We start from the raw sequence: 23,181 nt of genomic DNA on the forward strand, positions 1-23,181 counted from the left end.
AAGTGTGTACAGTGTTCCCTCGCTTATCGCGGTTAATGGGGACTGGGACCACCCGCGATAAGTGCATACCGCGAAGTAGGGATTCTCCTTCCAAAATGCTTAATTTGAATTTAATTCCAAATTTTTTTTTTTAAATATATAGATTTTTTACCCAACCTGTATACAGTACACCATATAGAATACAGTTAGAGGGAGGGAAATTCATGTTATAACAAAAGAAAACTGTAAAATATGTTGTTTCAATGTAATTTGTATTTTTTTCCCAAAAAAATCTGTGAAGCTCTGCGTCCGTGTTAACTGAAGTGCGAAGTAGCGGGGGAACACTGTATTGGGCAGATGGGTGGATTGTGAATTGTTTCCTTGTTAAATAGGGTCTACACTATTCCACAAAGGGCCATAGTGCGTGTGGGTTTTCATCCCAACCCATAAGGAGGCCACCTTTTCACCAATCTGGTACAAGTGCAATCAGTGGATTGCAGTCGGAATACTTTTTGTTTTCTGCAGAAATCTCATTTGGCTTAAGTGTCTGTGCTGGATTGGTTAGAACAAAAACCTGCACCCACTGTGGCTCTCAAGGACCGATTTGCCTACCCCTGCTAAGGTAAACTCATTTTATTTGCTTTATGATGAATGGACATTTTGAAAATTTATTTGATTTGAATCCATCCAAGGAAACTTCTTTGGAGGGGGTTGAATACACCGAAGGAAATATTGTGGTGAGTTCTATACTGTTGGAATATAAAATGCAAAAAATACAATTCCAATTAGGGCTTTGTGTTTGAAAATGTTAGTGTTTGACAGCATATCTTTTTCCCAAATAATACTATGACCTAAATGTGTTCACTTTACAAAATAATCCTACTTGTGCAAATGTAGGCGTTGTCTTTGTAGTCCAATTATTCTCCAACAGGGGGCGGTATGTATCCTTGAATGCGATCGGCGAACACGTGTTAGTCCATCAACATCAGGCTGGCCGAACCGAAATGTTTGGAGTTTATTACAAGAAAATCAGACAGTTAAAGGTTAGTAAATTTCCTGCAAATCTGAATTTGGAACAATTGTCAAGTAAGCACTACATTACAATGTGTGTTAGGAGTGCTTGTGCACGCGTGTGCGCGTGCATGTGTGCGTCTAATTGCATGATATGATCCTGGTGTGTGTGTCTTGTAACTGTTTGGGTTGTTGCGTTTTTGTATGTTCGTGTGCTCCAGATCAGATTTCCCCCCACTCGGTGCACTAGACGCCCCCCATCGACCCCTCTCTCAAGCAACCGAAGATGCTCGCCTTGGTGGAGGTATCCGCACCATGAAGAGACGCGCACCGTCGGGAGGAGGCGGGGTTGCCCAAAAGTCCAACAACAACGAGCTCTTGCTCCTTCACGGCGATCCCTCAGAACCTTCGGCTCGGCTCTCGATGAGGGATGCCCGGGGATCGGTGGCACTGGAGACCCCCGCGCTAAAACACCCAACCGGTGGCATGATATGCAACAAGAACGGAGACTGTAGGAGGGAGCCCACCAGCTCTGGGAGCCTTTCCTCACTCATATCCCGACAAGATAAACACGGAGTAGAGGCATCGGATGGGGGCCGGGCTGCGAGCATGGACGGCTCCGCGGTCTTAGAAGCACCCGGGATCGAGGTCAGGAGCCCCTCGTTCACGGAGAAAAAAGACTCCCGGGTGTCGTTCTCCTACGCACCGGGTGGGAGAGGGCACACCCCAAGTCAGCTGTCTAGGAATTCGTCCAGCAAAGCAGCGGAGGAAGGCTCACTGATCGTGGCCGATGATGGCGAGCCCAACCGGGGCCAGACGTACATGCAGCGGCAGTTTAGCTCCATGCTTCAGCCCGGGGTCAATAAGTTCTCCCTGCGGATGTTCGGCAGCCAGAAGGCGGTGGAGAAGGAGCAGGAGAGGGTCAAGTCGGCGGGGAATTGGATCATACATCCGTACAGCGACTTCAGGTACTACTAATACTACTTTGCAAACTTTTTTTGAAATGTTTTTTCAAGTGTATGCATAAGGTCAGACGTTCTAGCACCATGGACAGTTCCCTTTATCCTTCATTCAATTTCAATGTATTTCAAACTTTATTCCGGACACTAGGCAAAACAAAATTTTCTTATAAACATTACTGTAAATTACCTAAATGTAGTGAAGGTAAATCCACCTGTTTTCATAAATTGGAGATATGACAATTTTATTGTAAATGTATTTTGAGAACAAGACAATAAATTATGCAATAAAAGTAAGCCCCCAAAAAACTTTGAAGAGAAAGAAAAGGTAACCGATGGGTTTCCAGCAAAAGTACATCTTAACCACTACTGCCCCCTGTTGAAGCCCAACATACAAATTTAAGACACCTAAAACCTGGAGATGAAAGTTTTGGAGGTAGGAGTTTATTCAAAAAATGTTTTGAAAAAATCAAACATTTATAAATTTTAATCTGGTTTTCAGTGAGTATAAAATCACATTTCAACATCGTTTTAGATTCCCCTATTATCTTTTTCATTTGTTAAAAATTATTTCCAATTGTGTTTACTGTTTTCTCACTTTTGAGTAACTGGATTGTGTATTATTCTTCAACGTCCAATTTGTTCTAGGTTTTACTGGGACTTCACAATGCTCCTGTTTATGGTGGGCAACCTCATTATCATCCCAGTGGGCATCACTTTCTTCAAAGACGAGACCACCACACCGTGGATCATCTTCAACGTGGTGTCCGACACCTTCTTCCTCATGGACCTGGTGCTCAACTTCCGCACAGGTATCGTGTTCGAGGACAACACCGAAATCATCCTGGATCCCAAACAGATCAAGAGGAAATACCTGCAGAGCTGGTTCGTGGTAGACTTTGTCTCCTCCATCCCCGTGGATTACATCTTCCTTATTGTAGAGAAGGGCATCGACTCAGAAGTGTACAAGACGGCACGAGCGCTCCGCATCGTCCGCTTCACCAAAATTCTCAGCTTACTTCGCCTGCTGCGGCTTTCCAGACTCATCCGTTACATCCACCAATGGGAGGAGGTAATAACTAAGGAACTTTGTGTTCCAGCTATTTTTGTTTTGTTTTGTTTGTGCCACTAAAATTGGATTTTTGCCAGATTCAAAATTCATGTGATTAGAATAAAGCTGTAAAAGATTAGCAGCATTATCAGCATGGCTGAGATTGTCAGTTAGACCGTGCTTACCCCAGAGCTGCTTGGTGATCCTAAGCACACAATAGTTGACAGTTACTTGGAACTGGCAGTCTAAAAATAACCTTGGATCAATCAGCCACATGTTGCCTCACCAGGACTATAAACAAAAACATTATTAGGGGATTTTTTGTACTGAAGCAAGCTGCTTGTGTTAAGTTTAGTTACAATTCCTAGGGGATGTCAGCACAGTGGACCAATATGATATGACTTACCGTATTTTCACGACTATAAGGCGCTCTTAAAAGTCTTAAATTTTCTCCAAAATAGACAGTGTGCCTCATATATGGAAAAAACAGAAAACCAAAAATGAAAAACCACCACTGTCGGATATTAAAAAACACAAATGCCTGAACTGAAACAATACTGTTAAATATGCATATACCATCTTAATTTACAAAATCTTCCATCATATAGCTCCTCCCCCACTGCAAGATTTTATACAAAAAATCCAAAACATCAACAATGGCTGGCTCTAGAGGTGACTGTGTAGTGAGTGCTTCATACCTGGAAGTCAAGAGCAATTGCTGTATTTTCACGACTTTAAGGCGCACTTAAAAGTCTTACATTTTCTCCAAAATAGACAGTGCACCTTATAATACAGTGCGCCTTATATATGGAAAAAATGTCATTCATTGAGGGTGCGCCTTATAGTCGTGAAAATACGGTAAATGTGGTCATCATGGTGGTCAACTGCATTTGGAGAAATTTAAGAAGTTTAATTCTGACTTATGGTGCCGGCCAAAGTGCTCTAATTTTGAAATCTTTTAAATAATCACTGCCAACCCTCTAAGACACAAGGAATTGGGCCTCTATTGCCGCCATTGGCAATATATTCTGTGAAATTGGACAGGTTATAGGTCAGAAAAAGATGGGGGGACTTAAAAAGGATCTCTACCTTTTATTATTTCATTTCATCATGAAATTCCTTCATATAAATCAAGGTGTGGAGACATTTTATTTTCCCTGCAATTAGCATTGAAGCCGTATCCACTTATACACTACAGTAGCTAGATGCATTATTATACTACGCAAACACAATTAACCCCAGTGCACTGTGAATGTACGTGTACATGCTGGTTTGAACATAAATCACATCTTTGCTTTTTTTTAAACCTAACGGAGCTGCTGCAAATCACAGAAAACAACCACATAGTCTTTTAATTACAGAGCTATAATCGAGCTAGGGGAGAACCTAATTAGTGTCTTCTTCGCAAGAAAACAACTACACAAACCTCAGACATACATCACATCATCTTACAGTGCTGAGGTTATGCATAAAACATGTTATGATATCACTAGAATAATCACAATTCACATTATATGAAAGGCAATGATATGACACACTCAACTCATTAAAAACAAATATTCATATTATTTGAAAACTTTGATTTCAGCGAATAATGTAGAAACACCTGAACATGACTTAAGTACAATATGGGCTTAGAAAAAAGTTATTTATTAGGCATTATTTTACTAAAACCTATCAGTCAATGTTATTTTAAAAGGGTATAACATAAGGCAACAAAGTGACGAAGTAATTAAAATACTGTAGATATAAGTGCTATATTTTGTTGTGAATTGCTTATATTTTAGTACTGCTTAGATTTATAAAAGAGCTTAATATAACAATCTCTGTATGCTTTGCAATGTGTGTGTGTGTGTGTGTGTGTGTGTGTGTGTGTGTGTGTGTGTGTGTGTGTGTGTGTGTGTGTGTGTGTGTGTGCATGTCTGTGGTTTGTCCAAGTGATAAGCATTGTCGGGAATGAGTGCAGCAATTTCCTAAGGCAGGAAGCTCTTTTCATATGAGCTTTTGACTCACTGGAAGGGATGATCCTTTTGTTTTAGTAACGGAATATACGTGTGTATGTGTGTGTTACTTAAAGGAGGTTGTAATGGAAATTTTGCATGGGAGGCTGCTATCAGATAATATGTCTTTAGTGAAGCAGCATCTGAGTCATCGGTCTAAATCCAATTTTATATTGTCTTTTAATACGGATGAAACTTCAGATGCAGACTATAGTGTGACACTGACATTTGACAAATTTCCTATTTTGGGCTCACAGGATAATATATAGGTCGATTTGTGAACAAGGTGTCTTAATCATTTGAGGTGATGTCTCTGAGTTTCTCTTTCTGCCGTAAATTTCTTGAGGTAGTAGTAAGTGTGAGGAAAGTATGCTTTCTGAAAAGAGAAATAGAGTATGGGTATGGGAATAGATATAAATAGGTGGTTGGGATTGGCTCCAGCACCACCGTGACCCTCAATAAGCACTTCATAAGATGAATTAATGAAAATTCATCCTTTTATTGCCTTCAATCGCATTGAACATATATAAGTAAAATGGATGGCGCATTGCTTTTAACATTTTCATTCAATACTGTTAGAGATAGGAATATTTTTGATGTGAAAAAAAACAATGTCAAATTAAGACTCAAATAGAATAACATGGGAATATGGTTTGCCAAATCCAGACAATATTAACAAATAAATAATTGACTTGCTCTTGGCAGATATTCCACATGACGTACGACCTGGCCAGCGCTGTGATGCGAATAATCAACCTGATTGCAATGATGTTGCTGCTGTGTCACTGGGATGGCTGCTTGCAGTTCCTCGTACCCATGCTGCAGGATTTCCCATCTGATTGCTGGGTGTCCCTCAATAAAATGGTGGTAAGTATAAGTGCACGATGTACACATTGTATTTACATCAAAAATAGACATCTATTGGATGAATTTTGCATACCTAAAATCGCATGGGGGAAAAAATGTGGTGTATTTTAGTAATATTCCCAATACTACAATTTCAAAATAGATAAACTCAATTTCTATTGCTTAAATGAACAACAAACTATCCTTACCAAGGTATTTAAAGCTTGGAGCTTATCACCGTTTGTACTTCAAGGAAACGTATGTGACTACTTTTGACTCATGTCTCTGGGAAAACTGCAGAAATAATGACTCTCGGTGTTGAAATGAGCCTCACAGTGCACATTTTGTAAGGCGTCCAACGAGAAGGAATTTTGGCAGTTAATAAGCATCCTTTCTCTGATCATCAGTAGAAAAAAAAACAGGCCTGCCAAAATCCTCAGAATGTTTTTGAATATTAATTTTCAGCAATTTTTACTGAAACATTTAGAACCATCCGTTCCTGTATTGTCGTGTCATCGTTTACTGGGATCAAGTTTTAGCCTAAAACATGACTTCTGATACCCTAACCCTTACCCTAACCCTAAAACCCTAAATCTACATAGTAAAACCCTAACCCGGCATAGTATAACCCTAAAACCCTAACCCGACATAGTATAACCCTAAAACCCTAACCCGACATAGTATAACCCCAAAACCCTAACCCGACATAGTATAACCCTAAAACCCTAACCCGATATAGTATAACCCAAAAACCCTAACCCTAACCCGACATAGTATAACCCTAAAACCCTAACCCGACATAGTATAATCCTAAAACCCTAACCCGACATAGTATAACCCTAAAACCCTAACCCGACATAGTGTAACTCTAAAACCTTGACCCGACATAGTAAACCCTAAAACCCTAACCCTAACCCGACATAGTATAAGCCTAAAACCCTAACCCTAACCCGACATAGTATAAGCCTAAAACCCTAACCCAACATAGTATAACCCTAACCCTTTTGACAAGAAAACAGCTTAGAAAATTACATTAAAATATATTGTACTTTGAATATATTATTATTATTATTTTTTTACATCAATTGTCTAGTGGCAGTTGGGATGTGTTTGAAAGTAAAAGACACAATTATTAAATAGTCAATTTCAAAGTAGCTCACAAACTCTTTTGTGTCACTTAATGTATTCTAAAAGTACAAATGGAACTCTGCCAAGTAAGATAAGCTTTCTGATGTTGGCTCTGTGCTCTGTCTCACACACAAAGCCATCAAAATGCATTATCTTGGAATGCTTTTCACTGGTAAATGAGCTGTTGGGTCAAAAGAAACAGCTGACGTGAACAAAACTGCTTTTATTTCGATTTTTTTTTTTAATAAATCAATGCTTACAGGAACACTTTTCTTGCAATTCTGACTTCCTGGTTCCTTTCCCAGAACGACACATGGAGTGAACTCTACTCCTTCGCCCTCTTCAAGGCCATGAGTCACATGCTCTGCATCGGCTATGGCCGTCAAGCCCCCGAGAGCATGTCGGACATTTGGCTCACCATGCTTAGTATGATCGTCGGGGCCACCTGCTACGCCATGTTCATCGGCCACGCCACTGCGCTCATTCAATCTCTCGACTCGTCTCGCCGACAGTACCAGGAGAAGGTAAGGATATCCGTTTTTTTTTTTTTATATCGGACAACCCATGGTTCTTAAAAAATATGATTTGTCAATCAGGAAATAATCTGTAACCTGTGTCAAAGTGGCGGCCCGGGGGCCAAATCTGGCCCGCCGCATCATTTTGTGTGGCCCGGGAAAGTCAATCATGAGTGCCGACTTTCTGTTTTAGGATCAAATTAAAATAGTGTATAGATGTATATTACATTTCCTGATTTTGTTCCCCTTTTAAATCAATAATTGTAATTTTTTAAATCATTTTTTCTGTGTTATTAGTTCAAAAATCACTATGTAAAATCTAAAAATATATTTAAAAAAGATCAAATAAACACTGTTTTAGAGCTATAAAAAAAGTGAATTTTCAGGGATTTTAATCCAGTTCTTTTAATCCAATTATAAAAATTAAAAAATCGAAATATTATATCTAAAATGGTCCGGCCCACGTGAAATCAAGTTGATCTATAATATACTATATCGTGGCGTTCATGGCTTTAAATAAACTATATTTTCAGGAAATTATCAAAATGCAAAAATCCAAATCTCAGTTTTTAATAGAAAATCAGAATTTTTTTTAAATAAGAGTATAAAATCGAATACAGAGCCACTCAAACTACAGCCCTCAACGACTCCATCAATGTTGAACAAGCTAATATTTGAGTTGCAATTAGTGAGTTCAAAGATACCCTTCCTTAATCCCAGCAATTTTACAGGGTAGCAGCATGTGCTGTTTTAATCCCATGCACCAATCGCAAGGCCTCGCTCGGCCCGTCTCGTCACCTGTGGCGCTGATCAAAGCTTAGCTCAAGTTGCCTTTTTTTAGGCCCATCGTTGTCTGTCTCGCGGGCTTCCTTACATCTCCGTGGAGATGCTGCCTAATTACAACAACATTATTGCTGACATGCATATCCTTTACACATTCAGGCACTTTTGTTGTCTAGCCGGCTCCTGGAGTCATCGCTCAGACGAGATTGATCATGGATTGGTCGCTGTCTCATTCATTTGCATACATTTTCCGAATTCAGAACTATTTTGAGCTCACATTCTTACACGAATTATGCCTTTTACTTGTTTGTTAATGAGAACATTTCAAAGTTTGTCTCCGTGAGTCATGATTTTATTTGGGGTAGTGGCCTTGATGGTCTGTATTTGTGTTTGCTGTGTGTTTTGGTCTTGTTTGCTAATGAACTGGCTCCCACCTCGATGCTATTTTCAGAACGACATAGATTTTCTATTATTCCATTGCTATATATATTGTCTATGCGCGCTATGCTACCGTATTTTCTCGACTATAAGGCACACTTAAAAGTCTTAAATGTTCTCCAAAATAGACAGTGCGCCTTATAATCCAGTGCGCCTTATATATGGAAAAAACAGAAAACCAAAAACCACCACTGTCGGATATTAAAAAAACACAAATGCCTGAACTGAAACAATACTGTTAAATATGCAGATGCCATCTTAGTTTACAAAATCTTCCATCATATAGCTCCTCCCCCACTGCAAGATTTTATACAAAAAAAATCCAAAACATCAACAATGGGTGGCTCTAGAGGTGACTGTGTAGTGAGTGCCTCAGACTTGGACGTCAATAGCAATTACCGTATTGTCACGACTAGAAGGCGCACTTCAAAGTCTCAAATTTTCTCCAAAATAGACAGTGCGCCTTATAATACAGTGCGCCTTATAATACAGTGCGCCTTATAATACAGTGCGCCTTATAATACGGTGGGTGAGCTTGTCCTCTTAACATGGAAGTGACCGATGCTTCCATGTCGCGTTCCTCGCATCCCACCGAGCGTCCCTCCTTGTCAATTTACCCTTGAGGATTGAGCGACACACCATCTGCCCATAGGGCCACAGCAAATGGACGCTGGCTATTATGTAACTGCCCCCTCCACTTACAATGCATGTGAACGTTCCCCATGAGATCAGCAGACCTTGACACCAAATTGGAAGGCTCACTTAATCATGCAGTTAATCACTGACGCCATATAGTACCTAACCCAGCAGGTTCAGATAATCCACAAAACAGGATTTTATAGTGCCATGTTTTCAAGATTACAAAAAATAAAAACACCCTAAAAAGACTTGTAGGCATTTCTTCTGGCTTTTACAAAATTAAAAGCTATTTATATGACTTTGACAGATATTGGCGCCACAAAATATATCAGTTTTAATCAGACCATAATCATATAAAAGTCTAATTATAAGTTATTGAGCTAACTTGAACAAAGTGTTTCTTTGAAGCTCATTCCTCACTTTTAATAATGTTGGTGCCATCATAGAAATAAAACTTTTATTACAAGAAGATGGAATTTAGACTAATTTATCATTGGCTGTAAAAAAAAAAAGGTAGCAAGGTTTTTCACTGTCTGCTATGCATTCATTTATTCATTTTAATAGAAGGAAATGGGTATTTTGGGGAGAAAAAAGAGATTGTCGTCATAGCCAGAACAATAGACATTTTTATTTCACCCTTTTTTTTGTCTGGAATGGGTCTAAGTATTTTCTTTCCCAACCTTTTCCCCTGCTGCATCCATACCTGTCAATCAAAGTGAAAGCGCAATTAAATGCAGTCACACAAATTGCGCATAGATTTCTCAAACGCGACTTTTCCGCTACATCAACTTCCGAAGCACGTTTGACTTTTGATTGACGCGGCCGCTAATCTCAGTCTAATACTGGCAAATTCACAAAGTCAATAAAACTTTTGCCAACAACAACTTCTTAAAAAAGGGAAAGGCGAGCGAGCTGTCACTAGGCTTTAATTGAGTGTGTCTCACACACACACACACACACACACACTGACTCCACGGCTCTGAAAAATGAGTTAATAGAGGGCGACTTGCTTTTCCTACTCTGAATTGTGTATTGATACTCTTACTGGCACACAGAAAACTTGGATTAAATATTTATCGGGGTCAGCTGCTATGTGCACAGATAATGTACTATTTGTCCACTGCAGGGCCATTTTAAGAAATATCAAAGGATGGAATGGCCGACTTTAAATCTTGTTTGAATATATTTGTTTTTAAGTAACATATAATAGGTTCCCTTTGTTTGTTCCCTTTAACGTCAACTTTATTTCATGTAGGCCGGACCATTTTAGATATAATATTTAGATTTTTTTTTTTATAAATGGATTAAAAGAACTGGATTAAAAGCCCTGAGTATTCAGTTTTTTTATATATCTAAAACAATGTTTATTTGAGTGTTTTTAAATATATTTTTAGATTTTACAAAATTATTTTTGAACTAAAAACACAGAAAAAATGATTCAAAAATGACAATTATTGATTTAAAAAGGGAAAAATCAGGAAATTTAATATATATCTATATTCTTCATTTGAATTTGATCCTGAAACAGAAAATGTGCACTCATGATTTACTTTCCCGGGCCACACAAAATGATGCGGCGGGCCAGATTTGGCCCCCGGGCCGCCACTTTGACACCTGTGGATTAGCTGATGATGAATTATATTGCTCTAAATTGTTCCCAAGTATAAATGTCAGCTCTAACTAGTGTTAAAGTTGAAAAGTACAATTGAAGGTAGGCTGAACCCAAACTTATTATGTTGACACCTGTGAATTAATTCAATCTTCCATCCATCCATTTTTTTTCAACCACTTTTTTTTGTTACTAATTAATTTGATGGGCACGTAGAGTTTATACTCCAGTCAAAAATGTTATACATATTTGCGTCAATTACCATGTTAGTATATTAATCCCACAACTATTATGGTTAACATTTATACAACTTCAACAAGAGGCAAGAAGCCGTGAAGAAAATGTGAAGTGCCAGTTCTTCTTGTTGTTGTTATTGTTGTCAGACAGCGGACGCCATCCCCACGTCCCTTGACCCCCCCCCTATTCGGAAAATACCACTCATCCAATTGACAGCTGATTCCACAGAGTCGTGGCTCACGAGGCGTGACGTGCACACACAAACACAGGGTTGGGGGAAGTCCTTTTGTTAGGTTTGAAAGTTTTTTTTCTTCTTTTTCTTGTCAGCAGTCTTCAAATTGTAATTATCAAGCAACCGCCTTTAAAGTGACACGCATCGCTTGCTGTATTCGACGGGCAAACAAGAACTTTATTGATTTAGTAGGAGGGTAAAATCAATGCGTATATGGTACTTCTCAGAATTCTTATAGATATTATTTTCGCTTGAAGGCATTTTCTTTATTTTTTTTCATTATTGGATGTGCTTACATATTTAGTAACTCTGTCATAGTGGGAGAATGCACGCCTGCCCTTTGCTTTGTTTTATATATTATTCATTTTGTTGCAGTTGGACAGGGAATAATGAGAGGCTGTGTTTGTTCTTTTCATAAAATATTAAATAAAATGTATGTAGGATATATCTGGTAACTAAATTGAATATTTCAGTGATGTAATTCGTTCCTTATGAATAAAGTATTAATAGATAGTGAGATTAGTAGAGTGGAAAGAATACATATCTACAAGCTGTTTACTTTGGGAATAATACGTTAAAATGTAAATAAAATAATTAAAAAAAATCACAATACTAAATATTCATTTTTTAAAAAACGTTTTGATTTCAAATATACAAAAGTAGCAGAGAATGAATATATTTTTTTTATATATTTGTAGATATTTATTTAAATTTAAAGTTATGAATTTCTTTTTCATCTTTATATTTAATGCATTTAATATTTTTAATAAATACAACATCAATCTTATGCAGAAAATTCAGTAAAAACTCTTTGTACATTTCACATTTTTAATACCTTTATATATAGAAAAGAAAAAATGGTTAATATTTTATTTAGTATTGAGAAAAAAAATATTCATTATTGACATTTCAGTTGTAAATTTACCCCAAAAAACATTGAAGTAATTAAGTTTGCCATATTTTTTATTTATTAATTTTTAAAATATCCACTTAGGTATCCCAATCCTAATTCTAATGCAATTTTAAGGTCAATTTCTAATCATTCTAATTTTTAATGTCATTCTCAGAAATGTTGAAGTTTGGACATATGACATATTTCCCTTTTATTGTTCTCCCAACAAAAAGCAGTAACATACAATTAAAAAAAAACATTACTATGTTTGCAACCATGCAATAGAAACAATGAGAAGAGTATTTCAGGGCAACTTGAAATATGAAATACAGCACAACCTGCATCTACTCACTCACAGTGGGTGTCTCATTGCTTGAAGACAGAAATAGGTCACAGGCTCCTGATCACTTCATCTTATAAATCTCAACAACATGTCAATGTGTTACCAATTCTTCTCCCCTCTTTTTTTCCAGTACAAACAAGTGGAGCAATATATGTCATTCCACAAGTTACCAGCAGAATTCCGGCAAAAGATCCACGACTACTATGAGCATCGATATCAGGGCAAGATGTTTGATGAGGAGAGCATTCTGGAGGAACTTAATGAGCCTCTCCGAGAGGTACGAGTACACACGAGAGAAAAGAAGTGTTAGCTATGATGTATATTGTTGAATATTGATCAATTTAGAGGTAAGTTATTCATTTATCTATTTATGACGGTTCCTTTTAAGTACTAAAAATTCCATAGCAGACTAGTTTTAGTTTTTTTTGTCATGTATATTAAGAAGAATGTGTATTTAAAATGTCTTCTGTAACTTATAGTTTTATAATAAGGCTTACAATAATATTATCTGCAAAAATGCAATTTATAAGGGGATGGACCTCAGCCTATATATTTATCAATAATGAAAATATATGGCAGAATAAATTAACAAAAAGAAAATTATTCAAATTATGATTAAAGCCTCATGAGCAGGAATTAAATATAGAATACAGGAAATTATACACTAATAAAAGGCTATTTATATGTATATGAAATGTGATATTGTCGTATTTTTTTACATAGTGGAAGGCTTATTATTATAAGAGAGGTAATGTAGTATTAAAGAATGAATTAATTGAAATAAAATGCCTTTATCTTAAATTTATTCAGGCAAAAAAAGGGAATAAAGCCATACAATTTAACAAATTTTAAACAGAAAAAAAGATTAACAAAAACAGTCGCTAAAAATGTAGTAATGATAAATAAGAAATATAAGAAATTAAATGAATCTTACAAGAAAAATATTGTTTGGAAAATTTTAAAAAGTTAGCACACCTTACTTAAATCCATATTACAAGAATAAAATTCATGAAATTAAGATGACAAGTTTTGGTCTATTTCAGGAAATCGTCAACTTCAACTGTCGCAAGCTGGTGGCGTCCATGCCGCTATTCGCCAATGCCGACCCCAACTTTGTGACGGCCATGCTGACCAAGTTGCGCTTCGAAGTCTTCCAGCCGGCTGACTACGTGGTACGCGAGGGCACCATTGGCAAAAAGATGTACTTCATCCAACATGGCGTGGTCACCGTACTCACCAAAGGCAGTGTGGGGATGAAGCTAGTAGATGGCTCCTACTTTGGAGGTGAGGAAACTCTTACAACCAAAATTGGGTATCATAACTCCTCTACCTTTTTTGCAAAACTGACTAACATATAATAAAGGTAACATAGTAAGCATAATCGACCGGAGGCAGTCGATCAGGTTTTTTTATTTTATTTTTGTGACTATTGTGGGAAAATCGAGTAGAATTACGTAGACAAATATTTTTGTAACTATTTTTTTTGTAAATCTGTAATACTAAAAATATATTTTTGTAATCCCGTGTTTGAGTAAGATTCCAAATTCTAAATTCCTAAAAAGAACCATAAACCACTAAAAAATTAGCCAATTGAAAGAACCATTCATGAATTTTACGACGCAGACGGGGCGCAGACACTTACAGAATCCTGCCTATCAACGACCTCCAGTCGAATAATATATCGGCTTCTTTACTGGTCAGATCATTTGACATGATCCAAGAGTTGAGTTCAGCGTCATGTATTACGCACATGTAGGCCATTAGAACAACCCAATTGAGATGATGATGTGCTCATTTGTCATGTCTCCCAATTTTCATGAGTGTGCACATAGATGCTCTCCAAAGTATCTTGACACATAGTCGTCAAGACAACGGGGCCGCAGAAAAAACATATTAAAACATGAATGTAATCCAACTTAGCAGGCCCATATCCTAATATAGTGAGCGCACCATTAACATGGCCTGTCAGCAAGAATTTAATTCTTGTTAACACTGTCAATTTTTTTTTACAAAAGCTACAAAGTCACACCCTGTTGTTCACTGTGTCCTGCAAATTTTGAAAAAGCACAAAAAACAGCGAAAGACAAAAAAATCACGAAAAATCACGAAAAATCACGAAAAAATCACGAAAAATCACGAAAAATTTGGTATTTCTGCAAAACATATTTCCGCAGTACTCCCCCCCCCCCGTTGTTCACTGTGCCCTGCAAAATTAGAAAAAAGGGCAAAAAAACGCGAATGACCAAAAATCATCAAAACGGAATAACAAAAATTCATTATATAGCATTATTTTGCATCTCCTTTTCAACAATGCGCAAAAAAAGTGACTTTTCTGCTTTATCACACTGATTTCTGTTCCTCCACTTATGAATCTTACCATTTCAACCAGTAAGGATGCACAAGGGTTGTCAGCGATTATCCATTGCCTGACTTTCAGTCAAAATGGCTTTTTAAGCTAATTACGGACTCTTACTAGCTGCATTTTGGAGGTAAATTTCCATTACTAATGTGCATTCCTTCTCTTTTGTCAGAGATCTGTCTGCTGACTCGAGGGCGACGGACAGCCAGCGTACGTTCGGACACTTACTGCCGCCTGTACTCGCTTTCTGTGGACAACTTCAACGAAGTCCTGGAGGAGTACCCCATGATGAGGCGCGCCTTTGAGACGGTCGCCATTGATAGGCTGGACAGGATTGGTAAGTGGCTTTTTTTTAATATCATTTGACTGTTTCTATTTGCATCACAAGGCAGTTTCAGAGAGAATCCCCTTCTAATGTCTGAGGAATTAGTTAATACTTAATCATACCAGTGGAGTACAATGTATGACAGAAATCTGAGTCATTTATGAGAGTGAAGTAAGCATAAGGAGTCATGGCACTAACTCACAGTAGTGATGAATAACCATCAAGATGTGAGAGTGTGAAAATGTATTCACAGGCAGTGTTTTTTTTCTCTCTCTTCGCCAGACACCACACTCGAACAGCATATTTTACACCTTTTCTGTTTGTCTTTTAAATCAAAGCTAGTATTTTCTTGGTGTCTGGCTAATTAAAAAAAAGGGAGAAATGCTAGTCATCAGAGAGGATGCTAAATTTATGAAGCAACAAGTAATTTGTGCGGTCGTTTAATTTTATTTTATTAGTTTTGTCTCAGTTTTTCAGCACCAAAGTTATTATTGTTGTTATTAGGAATGCGGGTAGTCCTGTCATGGAGTTGTTCTCGCTTTGGCCTTACAATTGTAGAGTCGAGGGTTCGATTCCACATTTCTAAGCAATTCAATCTATTCCAAATTTAAACTGTTGATTTTTTTTGTTGCATTCCAAACCTCTTGACTGTTTGACCAAAATTTGACAGCAAAATATGGAATTTAACTCTCATTAAACTGAGGAATTGTATAAATTGAACCTTTTCTTCCACGTTTCTCACCAAATTCTAATTTTAGAAACGTTGTTCCCGCTTGGAAAATACCCCCAACGCTCTCTTTCATGTAACCGATCTTCTTTGCATATTTGCAAAAGCCCCGCCTCCACAGCTTTCCATCTGTTGCTATGGCAATCGCATTCCACACCGTTGGTCAGCTCACTTATATCGGTCGGTGGGTGTGTTTTAAAGAGCTAATCAGCCCAAAACACTCTCTACTTGCAGTCAATGAAGACTAATCATGCCCATGTTTTCTATTGTTGGACTTTGTGTGTGTTTGGAACATCAAACAGCAGCTGCACTAAGAACACACAATCTGAAAAGACTTGCGAATAATGAGCCAATCAATGCGTCTACATGAGTTAACAATATTGGAATATCTGTTGTCAAACCATCCGATACGCTTCAATGATTTCACTATTGAGCATCTGTGAGTGTGAATACTTCTTGAGTATTCTAAATTGATGCACACAGTACTTGATTACACTTTTTTGGATTCATATGCAGTTGCATCTGGTTGAGTAAAAACATCATTACTTTTCTCCTGTTACGTATCCTCTGACCTAAAAAAATGATACCCAATCATTATTTTCCTCGTAAAACCATGTCTTCTTCATTTTTAGGCAAGAAGAACTCCATCTTGATGCACAAAGTACAACACGACCTCAACTCTGGAGTATTCAACAACCGCGAAAACGAGATGATCCAAGAAATCGTCAAATACGACCGCGAGATGGTTCAACAAGTGGACGTACCCCGAACTCAGCCCCCTTCTCTAACCTCTCCTCAACACAGTGGGATTTTTCCTCCACCAGTTCCCTCTCAACAACCACAAAGTTCTGCCATCGCCACCTTGCAGCAAGCCGTAGCCATGAGCCTTTGTCCATCAATGCAAGGGAACTCAATTGGGGCTAGTTCATTGCAGTCTCCCAGGATGATGAGGCGATTCCAGGTTTTACAGAACCCATCCAGCCCTGGTTCTCCGCTACAATCCCAGCTCTTTGCTCCAACCATGTCAAGCCCCCGTTCATTCCCTTACGGATCTAGCGTCTTGGCAGGTCTTGCCACGGGATCCCAACTATCTCTAGTCCAACAACAGGCAACCAGCCCTGCACACAGACCCAGAGAAACCCATAAGAGTACATTTTCTTTACCTATGGGGACCTTGAGCCAGGACACAAGGGCATTGTCAGCCTCTCAACCCTCGTTGCCCCATGAAGGCTTGCACCCAGTAGCACCCAGTCCAACCCTATCCACACGTGTTTCCTCCATTTCTATTGGACCAGCTCAGACCCTGCCAGGCCATGCAGGAGTCTGCAGTGCTGTACCACACAGGATCGTGCTTCCTCACCAGATGTCACTTGGAGCCTATGGGTTAAGTGGGGGGTCCGCCTTAGGGGACACGGTTCGACCTAAGAAGGACTCAATCTCGAGCCTTTCGGAGACGGAGCAGATTAAAGGAAGATCTCGGTTGTCCTCAAATTTGTGATTGGAATCCAAGCCTTGTGGACTTCATGAGAGGATCGATATTAGGAATTGGGGGACACAACAGGACTGCAGTTAGGATTTGTGAGATGAGAGTAGACTATAATAGAGTAGCTATTGATGGAATTGTCTGAAGTTTTGCTATTTCTACTCACATATAAAGTAAATGCACAGAATAGTCTCATAGCCAAGTAGCAACTACCCAGATTTGCCTCCTTTTTCTGGCATTGTTCACAAGGTATGCCTAATTATCTTCAGTGTGTGCTTCTGATTCACATTGCTAGCTTTAAAACCCCCAGAGTATCAAAGCAGCGCACCCGTAGCATCAATTAGAGATTCGTTCACATGGCTCAAATGTGGCAAGGTAGCTTTTCCCATTTTCTTGTTATTCCGCTAAATTAAGTTTCATGTTCACACAGATTGATTTTGTCTTTGGATTTATTCACTTGCTTTAATATTTGGAACTTTTTTATTTTACATTAATGTATTCTTAGATACAACTCAAAATTAAAACTTTAAAAAATATTTTGAATCTCCTGTCATAAGATCAACAACCAAAGTTAAAACTTTGAATATGTTTAATTAATTCTTGTAAATTACTCTTGTCATAGTATTCAATTAATTCAGCAGCATTTGTATAAAATCCTTCTGTCAGTTCAACATAAAAATGGAGTCTCCAAATGGCATAACAATTCAGTAGCACATCATTAAAATGTAAATCCAAGTAATCGCTGAGCTAAACTGAGTCGGTCCCTTTATAATGAGTCAAATGTAAACGCATTTTACCCCATCAGAAAAGTGCTTGACAATTTATGCAGTAGCTCAACTGCCCCAATAAGAGTTCACTGGTTCCTAGCTGTTTATGTCCAAAAGCATTTATATTTGTCGCTCTCTCTGCAGGCCATCGAATGGGACTTTGCATTTAGCTCATCTCTCTAAAGACTGCACAGTTGCTACCTAATCACAGTGGCAAATGAAACCCTTTGGGTCCATTTGACTCCCATTCTCCTTCCTATGGATTTCATTATGCTGTGCCAACAATGATTTCTTCCCCCGATGATGAAAATTGATCCTGATCTTTCAGTCAGTATCATTGTGAAATGACTTTACCTTTTTCTTAAACAACCATGTATAGTAAGGCTTTTTTTCCTTAAACGACCATGTATAGTTAGGCTTTTTTATTTAAAAAAAAAAGACCATTTAGTGTAACACAGCCGACGCAAGTCAGTCGTCAACCTGCGACACCGGGAAGCGAACCCAGGTCTCTCCGGCCGAAGGCGAGTGAGCAACCCATTACACCAACTCGTGCGCCACTTATACATGGTTAGTGAAACGTTTTATCCAAGGAAATAGGTGAAGTACTTGGTTATTTTTTGGACAAAATGCTTCATCCACCACTGAATACTTATTCAGTAAGAAACTTAGCCATTTGAATTTATTCTTTTAACTTTGGAAAATCTTTGCAGGCACTGGTATTTGAACCCAGGACCACAGAGGTGGGAGACTGATGACTTAACCACTGAGCCACCACACTCTGTGAGTATCTGGTAGTATCTGCAGTTTTACCTCTTTCATTTACCTGAATCATATTTGAAAAATCTTTGCAGGCAGTGGGATTTGAACCCAGGACCACAGAGGTGGGAGACTGATAACTTAACCACTGAGCCACCACACCCTGTGAGTATCTGGTAGTATCTGCAGTTTTACCTCTTTCATTTACCTGAATCATATTTGAAAAATCTTTGCGGGCAGTGGGATTTGTACCCAGGACCACAGAGGTGGGAGACTGATGACTTAACCACTGAGCCACCACACTCTGTGAGTATCTGGTAGTATCTGCAGTTTTACCTCTTTCATTTACCTGAATAGTATTTGAAAAATCTTTGCAGGCAGTGGTATTTGAACCCAGGACCACAGAGGTGGCAGGCTGATAACTTAACCACTTATCCACCACCCTCTGAGAGTATCTGGTAGTATCTGCAGTTTTACCTCTATCATTTACCTGAATAATAGTGGGAAAATCTTTGCAGGTACTGGGATCTGAATCCAGGACCACAGAGGTGGCAGACTGATGACTTAACCACTGAGCCACCACCCTCTGCCATGAAAACGACATAGGTACCTATGTCGTTTTTTCGTTAAAAAACGACATAACGAAAAAACGACATGGGTACCTATGTCGTTTATTCCATAAAAACGACATAGGTACCTATGTCGTTTCTTCCATAAAAACGACATAGGTACCTATATCGTTTCTTCCATAAAAACGACATAGGTACCTCTGTCGTTTTTTTTAACGAAAAAACGACATAGGTACCTATGTCGTTTTTATTGAAAAAACGACATGTCGTTTCTTCTATAAAAAACGACATAGGTACCTATGTCGTTTTTTCAATAAAAACGACATAGGTACCTATGTCGTTTTTTCAATAAAAACGACATAGGTACCTATGTCGTTTTTTCATTAAAAACGACATAGGTACCTATGTCGTTTTTTAACGGAAAAACGACATAGGTACCTATGTCGTTTCTTCCATAAAAACGACATAGGTACCTATGTCGTTTCTTCCATAAAAACGACATAGGTACCTATGTCGTTTCTTCCATAAAAACGACATAGGTACCTATGTCGTTTCTTCCATAAAAACGACATAGGTACCTATGTCGTTTCTTCCATAAAAACGACATAGGTACCTATGTCGTTTTTTAACGAAAAAACGACATAGGTACCTATGTCGTTTCTTCCATAAAAACGACATAGGTACCTATGTCGTTTTTTAACGAAAAAACGACATGTCGTTTCTTCCATAAAAAACGACATAGGTACCTATGTCGTTTCTTCCATAAAAACGACATAGGTATCTATGTCGTTTCTTCCATAAAAACGACATAGGTACCTATGTCGTTTCTTCCATAAAAACGACATAGGTACCTATGTCGTTTCTTCCATAAAAACGACATAGGTACCTATGTCGTTTCTTCCATAAAAACGACATAGGTACCTATGTCGTTTCTTCCATAAAAACGACATAGGTACCTATGTCGTTTTTTAACGTTTTTTCGTTAAAAAACGACATAGGTACCTATGTCGTTTTTTCATTAAAAAACGACATAGGTACCTATGTCGTTTTTATGGAAGAAACGACATAGGTACCTATATCGTTTTTATGGAATAAACGACATAGGTACCTATGTCGTTTTTTAACGAAAAAACGACATAGGTACCTATGTCGTTTTTTAACGAAAAAACGACATAGGTACCTATGTCGTTTTTTCATTAAAAAACGACATAGGTACCTATGTCGTTTTTATGGAAGAAACGACATAGGTACCTATGTCGTTTTTATGGAAGAAACGACATAGGTACCTATGTCGTTTTTATGGAAGAAACGACATAGGTACCTATGTCATTTTTCCGTTAAAAAACGACATAGGTACCTATGTCGTTTCTTCAATAAAAACGACATAGGTACCTATGTCGTTTCTTCCATAAAAACAACATAGGTCTATGTTGTTTTTTCAATAAAAACGACATAGGTACCTATGTCGTTTTTTAACGAAAAAACAACATAGGTACCTATGTCGTTTCTTCCATAATAACGACATAGGTACCTATGTCGTTTCTTCCATAAAAACGACATAGGTACCTATGTCGTTTCTTCCATAAAAACGACATAGGTACCTATGTCGTTTCTTCAATAAAAACGACATAGGTACCTATGTCGTTTTTTCAATAAAAACGACATAGGTACCTATGTCGTTTTTTCAATAAAAACGACATAGGTACCTATGTCGTTTTTTCAATAAAAACGACATAGGTACCTATGTCGTTTTTTCAATAAAAACGACATAGGTACCTATGTCGTTTTTTCGTTAAAAAACGACATAGGTACCTATGTCGTTTTTTCAATAAAAACGACATAGGTACCTATGTCTTTTTTTCGTTAAAAAACGACATAGGTACCTATGTCGTTTTTCTGTTAAAAAACGACATAGGTACCTATGTCGTTTTTCCGTTAAAAAACGACATAGGTACCTATGTCGTTTTTCCGTTAAAAAACGACATAGGTACCTATGTCGTTTTTCCGTTAAAAAACGACATAGGTACCTATGTCGTTTCTTCCATAAAAACGACATAGGTACCTATGTCGTTTCTTCCATAAAAACGACATAGGTACCTATGTCGTTTCTTCCATAAAAACGACATAGGTACCTATGTCGTTTATTCCATAAAAACGACGTAGGTACCTATGTCGTTTCTTCCATAAAAACGACATAGGTACCTATGTCGTTTTTTAATGAAAAAACGACATAGGTACCTATGTCGTTTTTTAACGAAAAAACGACATGTCGTTTCTTCCATAAAAAACGACATAGGTACCTATGTTGTTTTTTCAATAAAAACGGCATAGGTACCTATGTCGTTTTTTCGTTAAAAAACGACATAGGTACCTATGTCGTTTTTCCGTTAAAAAACGACATAGGTACCTATGTCGTTTCTTCAATAAAAACGACATAGGTACCTATGTCGTTTTTTCATTAAAAACGACATAGGTACCTATGTCGTTTTTTCATTAAAAACGACATAGGTACCTATGTCGTTTTTTAACGAAAAAACGACATAGGTACCTATGTCGTTTCTTCCATAAAAACGACATAGGTACCTATGTCGTTTCTTCCATAAAAACGACATAGGTACCTATGTCGTTTCTTCCATAAAAACGACATAGGTACCTATGTCGTTTTTTAATGAAAAAACGACAAAGGTACCTATGTCGTTTCTTCCATAAAAAAACGACATAGGTACCTTTGTTGTTTTTTCAATAAAAACGACATAGGTACCTATGTCATTTTTCCATTAAAAAACGACATAGGTACCTATGTCGTTTCTTCAATAAAAACGACATAGGTACCTATGTCGTTTCTTCCATAAAAACGACATAGGTCTATGTTGTTTTTTCAATAAAAACGACATAGGTACCTATGTCGTTTTTTAACGAAAAAACAACATAGGTACCTATGTCGTTTCTTCCATAATAACGACATAGGTACCTATGTCGTTTCTTCCATAAAAACGACATAGGTACCTATGTCGTTTCTTCCATAAAAACGACATAGGTACCTATGTCGTTTTTTCCATAAAAACGACATAGGTACCTATGTCGTTTTTTCAATAAAAACGACATAGGTACCTATGTCGTTTTTTCAATAAAAACGACATAGGTACCTATGTCGTTTTTTCAATAAAAACGACATAGGTACCTATGTCGTTTTTTCGTTAAAAAACGACATAGGTACCTATGTCGTTTTTTCAATAAAAACGACATAGGTACCTATGTCTTTTTTTCGTTAAAAAACGACATAGGTACCTATGTCGTTTTTCTGTTAAAAAACGACATAGGTACCTATGTCGTTTTTCCGTTAAAAAACGACATAGGTACCTATGTCGTTTTTTCATTAAAAAACGACATAGGTACCTATGTCGTTTTTATGAAAGAAACGACATAGGTACCTATGTCGTTTTTATGGAATAAACGACATAGGTACCTATGTCGTTTTTTAACGAAAAAACGACATAGGTACCTATGTCGTTTTTTAACGAAAAAACGACATA

The 23,181-nt window shown here is 37.7% G+C and overlaps 1 protein-coding gene and 1 non-coding gene across 3 annotated transcripts; both read left to right on the plus strand.

Moving 5' to 3' along the window:
- The first annotated feature begins 910 nt into the window (after positions 1-910).
- Positions 911-18,270, plus strand: hcn2b (hyperpolarization activated cyclic nucleotide-gated potassium channel 2b). 2 transcript variants are annotated; one of them, XM_077717535.1, is made up of 9 exons: positions 911-1,022; positions 1,212-1,958; positions 2,598-3,021; positions 5,706-5,867; positions 7,280-7,498; positions 12,793-12,939; positions 13,706-13,946; positions 15,194-15,358; positions 16,706-18,270. In XM_077717535.1, exons 2-9 carry the CDS (start codon positions 1,306-1,308, stop codon positions 17,569-17,571), a joined length of 2,877 nt encoding a protein of 958 aa, XP_077573661.1. In that variant the 5' UTR covers positions 911-1,022; positions 1,212-1,305; the 3' UTR covers positions 17,572-18,270. The 2 variants fall into 2 exon arrangements, with proteins under 2 accessions (XP_077573661.1, XP_077573660.1); XM_077717534.1 differs by lacking the exon at positions 911-1,022 and having other exon boundaries at positions 1,178-1,958.
- A 2,501-nt stretch (positions 18,271-20,771) lies between these two features.
- LOC144197322 (small nucleolar RNA SNORA53) lies at positions 20,772-21,012 on the plus strand. Its single transcript, XR_013326542.1, has one exon. It is a non-coding gene; the product is annotated as a small nucleolar RNA SNORA53 (small nucleolar RNA).
- The last annotated feature ends 2,169 nt before the right edge of the window (positions 21,013-23,181 follow it).

This window comes from Stigmatopora nigra, chromosome 5 (genome assembly GCF_051989575.1).
Source record: "Stigmatopora nigra isolate UIUO_SnigA chromosome 5, RoL_Snig_1.1, whole genome shotgun sequence".
NCBI lineage: Eukaryota > Metazoa > Chordata > Actinopteri > Syngnathiformes > Syngnathidae > Stigmatopora > Stigmatopora nigra.